This window comes from Ciconia boyciana, chromosome 1, assembly GCF_034638445.1.
Source record: "Ciconia boyciana chromosome 1, ASM3463844v1, whole genome shotgun sequence".
Classification (NCBI taxonomy): domain Eukaryota; kingdom Metazoa; phylum Chordata; class Aves; order Ciconiiformes; family Ciconiidae; genus Ciconia; species Ciconia boyciana.
The window spans coordinates 17,383,782-17,397,439 of record NC_132934.1 but is presented as its reverse complement, the minus strand read 5'-3'; the positions used below and the strand labels follow the sequence as shown (position 1 = coordinate 17,397,439).

General features: G+C 42.1%; 1 protein-coding gene across 1 annotated transcript in view; it reads right to left on the bottom strand.

Annotated features, from left to right (window-relative positions):
* Positions 1-11,162, bottom strand: part of LOC140655426 (lysosomal alpha-glucosidase-like) — a 31,669-nt gene extending 20,507 nt beyond the window's left edge. Inside the window, exons 1-7 of the mRNA XM_072869962.1 lie at positions 11,040-11,162; positions 8,055-8,168; positions 7,827-7,943; positions 7,659-7,743; positions 4,163-4,280; positions 717-885; positions 63-179 (exon numbers count right to left, since the gene is read on the bottom strand). Coding sequence (XP_072726063.1) covers positions 63-179; positions 717-885; positions 4,163-4,280; positions 7,659-7,743; positions 7,827-7,943; positions 8,055-8,168; positions 11,040-11,162 — 843 coding nt within the window. The remainder of the gene's footprint in view (positions 1-62; positions 180-716; positions 886-4,162; positions 4,281-7,658; positions 7,744-7,826; positions 7,944-8,054; positions 8,169-11,039) is intronic.
* Between the last annotated feature and the right edge of the window lie 2,496 nt (positions 11,163-13,658).

Sequence of the window (13,658 nt, the reverse complement as noted above, 5' to 3'; positions counted from 1 at the left end):
ATACAAATCACCGTCGTCACTGTAATCATAGACTACAGCTTTGTGTAACTTTGTTTACTTACGCTATTTCCCTCTGCATTGTGGTTTCTGGAAAATGGATAGAAAGAGCCAAGCTGCATCCAGCGCAAGCAGAGTTCATAGGTAGTGTTGTAGTTAAACCCACAGATATCAGCACCGATCTAAAGAAAAAATAAAATCATTGGATAAGTGTGTGTGACAGTGACTGAGGCCCAAAAATGAGAAACTACAGGAGTTTGTTAATAACAGTAATTTTTGGAAAGAGATACCTATTTCTGATGACTTTACAAGAATGCTTCCTAATGATATGAATTTTTCTGGGGCTGAGATTGTACTGGCTCCTAGAGCATTAACATCACTGTGGAAGATCTGACCGTATTTCAATAATTCTACAAATTCTCCAGCCCAGCTTGCAAAACCAGAAATATATGGAGGGACCTCAATGATAGAATACATAATATAAAGAGATCGGTTTTGAATGGCATGCAGTGATTTAATCTGAATCTAGCAGTGCTATTTTTGTTTCTCTTCAGCCAGCCAAGATTGATGACATTTAGCTTTTTTTAATCTGCATTTCCTTATGCTGTGGAGGCCGTTACTTCTGGCCATCTCAAGCAGCTTATTTCAGAAAACATTTGAGTTAATTTAAAGTGATATTGTGTATGAGCCAGCAACTGCCTGAAGGACACCGGACTTACGTAGGGGATGCCAAAGAGGTTGAATTCCAGGATTCCAATGATTGACTGGTGCATGTCCTTCCACCGAGAGAAGTTGTCACCCAGCCAGTGACCCCCGTGCTTCCCACTGCCAACAAATGTAGACCGACTCAAGACAAACGCTCGCTTTCCAGTTGCCTGCTGGGCAACACTGCAAAGAAATGCAACAAGGCCATTAAAAATAAGAATGGTAACTGAAAGGGTTATATGATCAGCCTGAGCTTTCAGGCACAATTTTATCTGAAGGGGTGTTATTCATGAAACAATTATTGTTGTGGTCCCGAGTCACGTGAAAATGTGGCTGCAGAACTGCAGATAATGGGAAGTTTTACTCAGTGGCCAAAATAAAAAACGAAAATATATCTGATCCACAAAATTATTTGTTTCAGGTATTTTTAGTCTTCCTAAAAAATAATTTGTGTTTAATTTATTCTCAACAGTGTCTCAAACTGAAAAATTGAAACATAATTTCCTTTCTGTATTAGTACATTTAATTTAGTGTCCTACAGGTTCCTAAAAAAACAGTATAATATGTATTTTTTTCAATATAGGATTTATTTAGAGATTTGTATTGGCAAATGAAGTTCTAATATCCTGGAATTAAAAGTGTAAAACAAACAAATAAAAAAACCGACCAGTATCTGAACTTCTTAAAAAAAGAAATAATCAGTATAGAAAGCAAAAATGTCATAATTCAAAATGTCACCCCATCCTTGTAGTATTTCCTCTGGTTTCCTGTCATTGTTTCATACATGAGATTTCATTACAGAATTAGTGGTGTTATTAATTTTTCCTTGCCTTTTGAAAATAATTTTGCTGCATCACCAGAAAATCAAGGAAGTGCAATATGCCTTCTTAACAAAACTGTTACAAAATCCCCCAACATAGGATAATCTCTGTACATAATTACATATTGCGATATTATGTATTGCAGGAACTCAAATTCAGCTCTGCTTTAATATGATCTGGGCAACACAAGTTAGATTCTCTGGGAAATCCTAGCATGAAATATTAATCATGTTGTTCACCATCCACCTCCTTCTCCCTTTCCTTAATGAGATTTGATCAAGAGCTCTTTCATCCCTATTCATAATGGCCAATATTCGGTATTGGTTCTGTAATGGCACAGAGCCTTTAAAATGCTTCCACATTTGTTTCTGAAGCAAAAAACCCAACAGCTTTCATGCAAGCCTAAACATGTTAGCCTTATGGGCCATATGCAGCAAGAGGTGCAGTTCTTGAACCATGTGGGACCTGCTGGTTCTGGGTTGTAGGTGCACTGCTGGGCCCAATAACTGCACAAGACTCCGTGTGCTTTGTATAAATGGCATTTTGGAGCCATTTCATGGATGTCCTGAGTATGAGTCCTCTCCTCTGACTGTGCAGCACAAGTCTGGCTTCATTTGCAAATGCAGGTGCTAATGAGGGCAACTTCGGATCAACTCAACTATGGCCCAGAGCTGCATAAATAATTTGCAACAAGTAATTTATTGAATAAATTACAATCTGTTGTGAACCATTGCCGAACAGGTCCTAATGTTGTCAAATGTATTTGTTGATGGAAATTGTTTACAGAATATCACGTGCAAATAACTCTTGGCATTAAGCTATGCAGAAGCTGATTGCTGCTAGTTCATGTATCCAAATTCAAGCCATTTGATATGGGTCAGATGACACATTTCATATTCTCTGCCTGCATTAGAATAATTCTTAGAATTGTTTTTTATACAATTATGAACTTGTCATTCGTTTTCAGCCAATATCCTGCAATTGATGCTGGTTTGCTAAATATTCCTGTCAGTAATGTAATTTAGTATATTATTTATGAAGAGTGAAGGCAGAAAGGGTATACAACCAGCCTTGAAAAGAAATGTGTTTGAGAAACCCAAATGAATATGTATGAAAAAATCTTCACCAAAGTTTCCCAGCTTTGCAGGGAATCCGGCCCCTGCTTATGCCTTTGGTGGTGTTCTCCAGCCTTGAAGGACTCTCTACTTTTGGCTGAGCAAAACGTGTTTCTTCTGAGCAAAACCTCCCCCAAGCACTGCAGGAATGGGGAAGGTTTACAGCCTTGGGGGAGGCTGCAGGGCGCCGTGCAGCAGTAACCGTCCCAGCAGCGTTGGTCCGGGTTGGGGCGGCTGGGACAGCGTGCACACTGAACGGGCTGGGGCAGAGCTGCCGGCACACAGAGCTTCCTGCTAAACTGACAGGGTTTGTCTCAGGCAATTGGCTTTGCTGGCACAAAGCCTGAATAAAACTTAATATCTCAAGAAGACAGGCAAATCCAAAGTCTCTATTCGAACAGTGTTACCAAGGCAGTGTATGCTTATGTGGACCCCAGCGTGCAGAGGACAAATCCCAGTGGAGAGACCAGTGATGGCAGGATCTTTGCTGAGATTGGGGCAGAGGGCCCCAAAACCCATACTAAGTCCTGTGCGTCCTAGCTGTGTGGTTCAAGGGCTTTCTGCTCCTTCTCTTGAAAGCTGGACTCCTCTTCAGCCAGGCCCACAAGAGCTGGCAAACTGCTTCTGGCTTTTATCCAGTGCTTCCCTTCCCCCAGGCTTGGTGTATAAAATACAAGTGCATCAACACCATACGTAGGCTCATTTAGCCATGTCCTCTGGACGCTATTACAATACAACTGCTGAAAATGAGTGCTAAATACTGAAATAAGCCAGCACAAGGACCCCTGCTTTGGCACTTATATTACAGTATTAAACTTATCTGTGTTTTAGCTCAATCTCTGCTGGAAAAGGCATGATTTGCCCATTTGATTTAATCCAACAGCTAGCTTTCCACTGTCGCTCCAGCTTCACAGCAACAGTCTGCCTGTGTAAGCTAGTTCTGAGTGCTTCCCAGCTGCAAAATGAGTTTTACAGTAGCCGACAGCAACTGTGCTGCAATGCAGCTCTGCCTTCCTGGACCGACTGAGCCCCAAGCCAAAATGCAAAACGCTGCCTGCCGGGAACCAGAGGCAGCTCCAGAAGCAGCCAGGGGAGCTGCGCGGTTCGGATCCTTCACTGGCAGCAATAGAAACTCCTCTGCTTGGGCCACGGTAATGAAGGGATGGAAAAATTCCCCTGACGCCACACCAGGCTGCCTCTGCAGCAGCTGCACGTGAGCAGCTCTAGCGGAGGACAGAAACATCCTGCTCTAGTTATGCAAAAGCAGCAGCGGGAGAGTTAGGCCCTACAAGTAGATCCCGATTTTAGCTAAGAAAAGTAAAATTGGAAAAGAGTCTGTTTCTTCTTCCAGGATTCTCTTTTCTTGACACTTCTTACTAAATGACAAACAGTAAAATGAAGCATGGGGCTTCTTATTAGAAGTTTCTTATTAGATACTATTACAGATTTCCCAGGTAACATCAGAGGCTTTTAAAATGTATTTCAATCACCTGAAATCTGCTTAGAAATACTTAGAAAACTTACTGGAAAGTTGGTGCTGTCTGTGACCAGCCGAAGAGAGAGTGTGTGTTATAATGATCTCCAAGGTAAGTCTTGGAGTCGGGACACAACGTCTTTTGCGCCAGGGAACGATCAGAAATGCCTGAGAATGATACAAAACACTGTAAAATTATATACATCACAATTCAAAGCTCTTCATATTTCTACTCATTTAGGGGTGAAAACACCCAATGATTTGGGAAGAGGAAAAGCTGAGGAAGTGCTGGACCCGCACTGATTAGAGGTTAGCATGTAGCCATGAATACCTGCCTGCAGACAGGCACATGTGTCCTCCAGAGGGTGAGAGGCCTGAGTAAACACTGCTAATTAATTTCAAACTTTATGTCCAATAATTCAAAACATCTGTACAGGTATCATGTATTCAGTGAGTAATAGCCAGAAATAAAATTTCTGCATTGCTGAATTAAGAATACACCTACGTATTCTTTCACATAGTGATGAATTTTACTTAAGAGCAAAAATCTTGCAAGAAGAAAAAAACAAAACCAGAAATTCAGATGCCCAGGGAACTTGTATGGTTGTGTGAAATCACGAGACCTTGGTTTGCATATCACTCAGCTGCAGATGTAGGTAGGCAGCACGATTCTGCCCTGTCATGGCAAAATTCACACTTAAGCTCAGCTCTGGCCCCTCTCTTCCCCTGAGGCATCTAGGACTAAAAGCCAGCAGGACTAATGGCGCGGCCTCAAGCAGCATTGCAAGCGATCAGTGGGGAGTGTCGGAGGTGTGCACGGGAGGAAAAAGCATGAGGTGCAGCAGTCCACAGGGTGTCGTCTGCTACGCCCAATACGCTGCACAGAAGAGAGCAAGGACAGATTACAATGGGCGTATTCACATGCGGATGGATCATCCAGTAACTCTTCCTATCAGCAGGTCACAGGCAGTGGAGGCAGCAGCAGCTTTTTGCCTTCAGTAATAGTCAGGGGTAGCCCTGACGTCGCTGGCACAGCACCAGTTTAGCTGAAGCAATATGAGGTACAAACTGGCTGCACAGATGATGCCTGGTCTTTGATCCCATATTAAGGAGATGCTGGCAAAGCCCATTTGGTGCGGAAAATGTGATTCTCATCCTCTGCAGGTCACCTCCATGAAAATGCCATGTGAAGTTCAGCAGGAATTGGGCAGGTCAGATATTTGGTTTATACAATGCATTTATTTTTAGAGATGCAGTTGACAATGTTATAAAATCCTCTCAAAAAAAGAAAGAAGGTAGATTCTCAAATATTCTTCTTTTGCATGCTTAATTAGGTGCACACACTATTGTAAATATTTCTCCGTGAGCAGGCAATCTCACTGCCTAATCGCAATTTACTGTATGTTTGCAGTTCATGACTACAAAGTGCATTTCTCTGTACCTGAAACCCCATTAGCCTCTCTGCTCTGCTGTGCCACCACAGCTGGAATCCTCGTGTTTGGATCTTTAGACACAAAGACGCCAGTGTGGCTGATCTGCATCAGAAATAACTTAATTTGTAGGCAATTTCCAAGTAATTTTGACTGATATGGCTTTGAAGAAGACACTAAGGTTCTGGGGAAAGTCACACTTAATGTCCCAGTGGCACTTAATTATTAGCCCCATAAAATTAGGGTGGGATATGAAAGAAAATGCTGCCACATGAGTCATATTTTCATGCTTCATTCTTATTCTGAGTATTTTGTATTCTGCCTCAGTAATAGTGATTATTTTACAACTGCATATTAATCTTCAGTATAAAGTGTTTTACAGAAAATTGATTTGAAGGACATCTGCTTTGACATGAACTGTGGTTCAAACCACGGTTACATGTAATCGTGGTTACAATTTAGATAAGGAGGCTGAAGGCTACATTGACAAAAAACCTGAGGCACTGAGACTGGGACTTGCACAGATTCGTCACCTAAGGCAACAGTGAGGCTCCAAAACCCTGCCAACCCCAGGAAGGTCCCAATGTCTTGTTGGGCTAAGCAGCTTAGGTCCCACCTCACACCTACACCAGTGAAGGGCTTGGACAGCCAAGGGCATGCACAGTATTGGCATAAAGTGGAATATAAAAGAAAGCCCTTAAATGCTGGTTGAAAACAGATCTCCTACACCTTGGAAAAAATACCTTAGGCTCCTGTCTGCAGAAGGAAGACCAACACTGTGAGTCACAAGCAGAAGTAGGTGCATATGTGCACGAGAAGGAGCAAGTCAGAGGGAGAAACTGGGCTCAAAATACACCTGTCTTCAACATCCCTCATTGTCCTTACATGTCATGTAGGTATCTAGGTCTCTGACTCCTCTATAACGGCTTAGGCTTCAACACTAGTTGTCACAAAGCTCAGCTTCATGGCTCAGAAGCCTCTCTATGGGTCCATCCCTCAGTCCTTTATTTGTGAGGGTAAAGGGAGCTCTGCTGTTTTGGCCATCTTCCCCAAAGTCTCACACATTTTTTTGCAGTTCTGAATGCTGACAAAAATGGAGGTAACTTAAGGCAAAGGTGGAAATGTCTCATCAGTTCCTGGGCTTTGGTCAATGACAAGACCAGTATACAACAGTTGCAATCAGTGGTTTCCCCGCAAAGAGGGCAAACACCAAAATCATAATTAAAAGCTCTGCTTCTGGTTTCAATAATTTACAATCTTTTTATAATACTTTGTCATGCTTTTGTTATGTTTATGTTTCCCTTGTATTCAGAGTAAAAAGAAATGAGATTTAATAAATAAAATGAAGAATTCACATGACAGTACAACAGCCTGAAGGGAAAAAGGGGACATTTCCAATACTTCACTGTCAATAACTCATTTATGTATCAACTTCCTGCTGCATATTAGCATTGCTCAGGCAGCCAGGCTTTCCTGGGGAAATGTTGGCTGGTTTAATTGCCAGGACCACTGGCACTAATTGTAAGTACTCATGGCTTCCTGGGGAAGAATGAGCATGTCATTAACTCGGCCACTGGAAGAGGTGTTCCCATTCCTATCCGTCTCCCATAGGCTTGGGCATTTTTAAATTTAGTTTTAGCCCATTTCTAGTAAGGCAATGAAAATTTCTTTCCCACCAGAAAGAAAAGATATTGAATTAAGGCATCAGGGAGATGCCATCTTCCTTGTCATGGTTTGTGGAAAAGGCAGAGACTGCCCACCCCTGGGACTAGCAGTGGTGATGGTGAGGCAGAAGGGTTACTCCTTCCATAAATCTATAGCTGAGTTACAGTATATAGGCATCTTGCCCTTTCTCTGATGCAGACCAGTTGCTCAGAGAATGGCAGGGAAGGCCATTTTTCTAGTCCTGTTACAAAGCAGCCCCAGTGCCAGAGGAAAGTGGCTTATGTTTGATACTCCACCAAAGCCGAGCCAATGGTCTTGAACAAATATGTAACTGAACACACAGAACAGGCAGGGAAAGATGGAAAATGAGAGGTTGGAATTTTTTTCTAAGAAATAGCCTATCCAGGAGTAAAAAAAAAAAAAAAAAGATTGTCAAGGAAACTTTACTTACTAGGAATGTAAGGAGGGTTATTGATATCATTAACAGCACATCCAGGATACTGGCCTCTTAAGAAATTGGACGGTTCGTTCATATCCTTTAATAAAGAGAGTAAGACACATGTGAAAAGCCTAATTTTCTTTTTTTAAAAGAAGGGAGAGCAAATATAATGAGACATACAATCCAGATCCCATCGTAGTCAAGGACATCCTTAAACTCCAGACACATCTGGGTCCACCACTCAACTGTCCTGGGGTTGGTGTAGTCAGGAAACACCGAGTCTCCGGGGGGCCAGGCCTAGAGTTCACAGATATAACACCTGGTTATCTTCTAATTTCTGTTACACAGGTGCTTTATCACTTTGAAGCAGCACTAGACCAAATGCATGAGAGAATGTAATAAACCAACCTTTCCAACAGCAGGAGTTACGCCATCGGAGTTGTTCACCCAGACTCCCATTTCCTCTCCGAGATCATAAGGCCTGTAAGTGCCAGGTTCTTCGTCCTTAGTTATGAAAGGGTCCTGAAAACAGTGGTTACACTTCCATTATCAAAATCCCACAGGTAACAATTACTTTTCTATTTGTATATTTTAGAAAAATTTGGATTATGTTCTTAATGCAGATTGCAATAATATTGGAAGAAAACAGCATTAAAATTTAATAAGAATTGAGAGCACATAATAATTTAGGAAAAGTCATTAAAGATATGTTGTGAGTATTTCTTGTATAAGGCAAAAGTGATGTGAAATTATTAAATACCTTCATGTTTATTTTTTATGAGACATTCTTTGTTCGAATGATTTTAGAGAGGCACTAGATTTTACTTTCCCCCGTCGAGGTCTCTGCTTGGCAGAGCAGGGTGCCACTCTGGGCATTTCCACGCTTGGACACCTCTGGGTTTCCTCCAAGGCAATCCTCATTCCAGCTGCCTCACCATCAGCAGCTTAATGCTGGAATAAGTAAAACTTCTCAAGGGGCTTGAAGTTGGGACACATCCAACCTCAAAAGGACCTCGTTAGCCCTCCCTTCAGATCCAGTGTCAGACAAGGGGTTTTTTATGCCAGCCTGGTGCAGAGTAACCCAACTCATGCACACCTGTGGGGCCATACGTCTCTGTTCTCCCCAGGCGTGAAGACCACAGCATTTTACACCCCATAGCTCATCCGTGCTGCCCCTTTCACTGCTTGGAGTGGTCACCACCTCCCATTGCTGCCAGTGGCATTGACACCACCAGCTTCTCTGCCCCAGGATGGCCACTGGTAGCCACCAAGCTCATTGAAAGGGAGCCTAATCTGCTCCTGGGGAAGATGGTGGCCCACCATGCCAGTAAGTAATAAAGTTAGGAATACTTTGAGGTGCCAGTGAATGAAGAGATACTATTCAACACTGCTCAGCAGTCAACTGGAACTAAAAGGAGGTAAGTGCGCTTTGCAATATGTCCCTAATTGGGAGCAGCTATCTGCTTTGTGTTATTTAGAACAGAGGAAGATTGCAGCCATTTTAGAAGAAGGGAATTCTTTACTTTTCTCTTAGAAAATGTTATTCCCTCAGGTTCTGCTTAAGGCAAAACCTTTCACTTATGAAACACAAGGGAGAAAAACACCACTGAAACAATTCTTCCATTCACTTATAGCTTGTGCAATAATTTAGGTGAACTTTAATTAAAATGTGATAGAAGTCTAACTAGTAAACTTCTTAAGAACAAAAAATATCTAATCCCAAATGGTAAATTTCTTTAAAGGCATGTTTTAAAGCTCATTTTAATACCCAAACTAATTGCCTGATTGTCCTGGTTTCGGCTGGGATAGAGTTAATTTTCTTCCTAGTAGCTGGTATAGTGCTGTGTTTTGGGTTTAGTATGAGAATAATGTTGATAACACACTGATGGTTTAGTTGTTGCTAAGCAGTGCTTACACTAGTCAGGGACTTTCCAGCTTCCCATGCTCTGCCAGGCACACAAGAAGCTGGGAGGGGGCACAGCCAAACTGGCCCAAGGGCTATTCCATACCATATGGCGTCATGCTCAGTATAGAAACTGGGGGAGTTGGCCGGGGGGCAGCGATCGCTGCTCAGGGATGGGCTGGGCATCGGTCGGTGGGTGGTGAGCGGTTGTATCACTGTTTTTTTTGTTCTTTCCTGGGTTTTGTTCCTCTCTCTCTCTCTTGCTATTTTCCTTTTCATTATTATTATTATTATTATTATTATTATTATTGTTATTATATTTCAATTATTAAACTGTTCTTATCTCAGTCCACGGGTTTTCTTACTTGTGCTTTTCAGATTCTCTCCCCCATCCCACTGTAGGGGGGAGGGTGAGCGAGCGGCTCTGTGGTGCTTAGTTGCCAACTGGGGTTAAACCACAAATGACACTGGTTTACTTGTAAGCCCTTCTGTTCAACTTTAACTATCTAGCTCCAGCATCACCTCCATAAAGAGTGTAAGTAAGTGTACATTACTTTTTTAACTTGTTTAATAGTTCAGCTTTGGAAAAGAGAAAACTGTCCATCTGCAGTAATTATCTTATAATTGTGGAAAAGATGTCTCTCAAGGGACTTGAAGGCTGGAAGAAGTCAGCTTAATTAGCTACTCCTAATCCAAACTTCTGGTTTCCTTCAGCTGAAAGGTTATTCCAGTGCATAAATCTAATATATTATGCAGGTTTAGTATCGTCCTAAAGAGAACAAAACCCTCCCGTGCATTCACGGGTTGTTTGTGGGGGAGGAAGTTCATGTCTGTTAAAGCTTCCCTAACTCTTGGAGAGGAGGTGCTGAGCATCCTTAGCTCCAACTGACTGCCCTGGGGCCTGGGGGCACCCAGCCCTTATCCGGACCGACACCCTTCCACCTATGGCCCCAAACATAGATTTTGACACACATTCATAAAAACTAATCTCTGGAAATTTTAGCCACTGCAGCTCATAGAGCTGGACTTTAAAATGTTAAAGCTCTCAAGCATTATTTTGAATCATGAGCATGTTGCTATTGACTTTTAAGTAATTTGTCACTCATGTCATTCCTAGCTGTTTCTATTTTTAGTGTGATTTAATGGAAGGTATAGAAGGTCTTTCATTAAAGCTCCTCTTCAGTAATAATGTTTATCATTTTACATTGTAGTCATTGTTACTTTTAGAACTTCTTTCTTTGTTTCTTAAGAATATATTTGCTCTGACTCAGCTGAAGCATGCACATTATTCAGTGCAATAATGATGACCAAGTACTGACACTCTTTGACAAAATTTCCCTTACATAGAGGTGGCCTCTGAAAAAGATCAGGAGAGAGAAATGCTGAAGGACTGCATTTAGAGAGCCCGGTAATGGGGCCATGCTACTATCAAGGTGACCACAGGCACAGAGGGCTCTCAGCATTGGATGCAAGCGTGGGGACTGGACTACCTGATGGTGAGGCACCAGCCACCCCAGCAGTGGTGGCACAACAGAGTTCAGGGTTCCATCCTCAGGCAGATTACCAGTGTTAATAGTGCTGGCTGCCAGGATCCGCGCTTTGCTTGTGACCATAGCGGTTTGAGATGAGGAGGACTGAACCCATCTCCCCCAAATCCATTTACTAGAGGTTTTACATGACACTAAGTGACTGCAATCAGAGCCCATTTCCTGAAATCATCAGAGGGAGGCAACAATCTGCTACACTGGGGGAACTCACTCATTACTGTCACTACCCAAAGGGAATCTAGAAAATTGTTCTTTCGGTATCAAACTGGATTACATTTGCCTTGATTGCAGTTAGCATGGCTTTGCTGTCTCTTGGGAATGAAACCCTTCATACTGTTCCAGCTCCTGACTCAACTTATGGGAATGCTTGACATCACTAAAGAATGCTAACAGTCAGAGTTTGACAGAAATATCAGCGACTGTAATAAAGTGAAAATAGAAAACTTCACTACCAGTGCAACATATACTTCCCATTAGCTTTTAAAAAATGAAGGACAAACTGGGTCAGCTTTTGTTCTTTTTCACAAGCTTATCTAAAGAACTAGAGCAGAAGACAGTCCTCAGTTACAGGTTACTGGAAGGAGGAAAGAAGGGCTTCCTATCTGGATTCCCATTAGCTCATTGCATGAATTAAGAGTTGTTGTTATATTCCTTGCATCTGCCTAACAGCTAAATTTACATTTATATAGCAACAGCTCCTTGCACTGCTCTAGCATGTGCCATCTGAGAAACTGAAAGGGCTTTAAAAATGTTGTTGAAGTTAAACTCACAAGTAAGAAAATAATGTGGCTCACCCACTAAACCGTGACTGCTTGCCTGTAGCTTCTTACCCAGCAGCAAGTGCAAAACAACTGGAAGCATCATAACTTTGATGAAAAAGAGGTGACTACCATGTATTTACTGAAGGGCAAGTGTGTGCATGGGAAGAGCTACCCCAAACTCATGGTATTTTGCTGATATATTCATGTCTTGCAAATGTTTTTGAGATAAACCAATAATAGGCAGGTGGTATTTAATGTTACAGCTCTAAGAGATTAGATAAGTTTTAGAGCAGTGTTGAGGATACAGGGAGCCTAAACTGCCTAATAGTTGGAAAGAGTGCTCAGCTCTGACAGCACATGTGCTCATCTACCACTTGGTTAGTTATTTACAATGATCTATCCACTTAATTTTGGACTATTTTTGTCTTGAAGTTGCTCTCCATCAGAGTGACTTAGTAATCTGTTACTGTTTAAACTCTGTGCCTTGGACCTCCACTGATGGAAACTGTTTTCACTGCTGCACCCTGGAGCTTCTCATGATTTACAGCTGCAGAAGAACTGGGACCTTCATGGGAATGTATCTTTGAGGACAAATTGCTGGCAAACAGCACTCACTATATAGGCTGCTATTTCCATTATCAATATGTAATTGGTTACTTGGGCTGTGTGGTTTTGCTTGAGATTCCTAGCAGTGAATGCAATTATGCATTCAGACAACAAAGTAAAGATTAGGCTAATGATAAATACAGAGCAAGTATTTTTAATGAAACTACCAAAAAAAAACCCCAGCAGGCTGAAGAACAGCAAAACTCATAACTGTAGTTTAAAAAGAAAACACTGATATGGGTATCTGTGGGTGCTGACTAGTCCATCCGCAGTCATATGCCAAACTTTACAACAAATTGTGGAAGAAAAAATAAGGACAGGAAGGCACTTCTGACTTAATGTATCTATTTGACAAGATAATGTGATTTTTAGATGAGGAAACTGCAGTAGCTCTCAGTTATCCTGACTCCAGTAAACATCTGCTACACCACCACAAGTGAAAGAGGAGCTGTCCCACAATTTAGGACTCTGCTATTCAGTCTCTCTTCCCACAAGCCTCTGACAGGACCCCCATGACAAGATGAGGAACGTGCCCCTTATTTTAAAAGGACTGGATCAACTTAGGGCCCAAACATTAGTGGCCTGTCCATTATGATTCAGCTGGATTAATTGGTCTCCTTACAAGTATGAGCCACCAATAGAACGTAGGTAAATGTGATGCAGGGCTTTGTCATACGAGACAATTTTTAGCAGAAAGAAGGAAATATTTCTGCCATTCTCCAAACACTGTGGGGGCATCATCTGGAGTGCTGTGAAATCCAGTTATCATTTGCTACACAGGCAAATGCATTCAAAGTGGGGCACATGTAGAGGAGAGCTACTATAATGAGAGCTGAAGACCTTACCCGATAAAAAGAGAATAAAATACTTCAGTTTGTTTAGCCTAGCAAAAAACGCTGAGAGAGAATATGCTTTTTTGGATAAATATATCAAGAAAGAAAGTAGAAGGATGAGAGACTGGCAGTTTGAGGTACATAAGAATAGTAGCACCCATATGAAAGGTGTAAGCCGACCATTTAGGCTGGAAAATAGAAGACTGCAATTACAGCAAAAAGTCCTGAGAGGGACTCTGTGGGATTCTCTCCTCCTCCTTTCCCTGTGGGTCAGCTCAGCCTGAGCCGTCCCTGATGCATCTGTCCCACCTGTTCACAGCACCCACTCGGGGAGGGACCCCTGGCCCCGGGCAGTGTTTCCC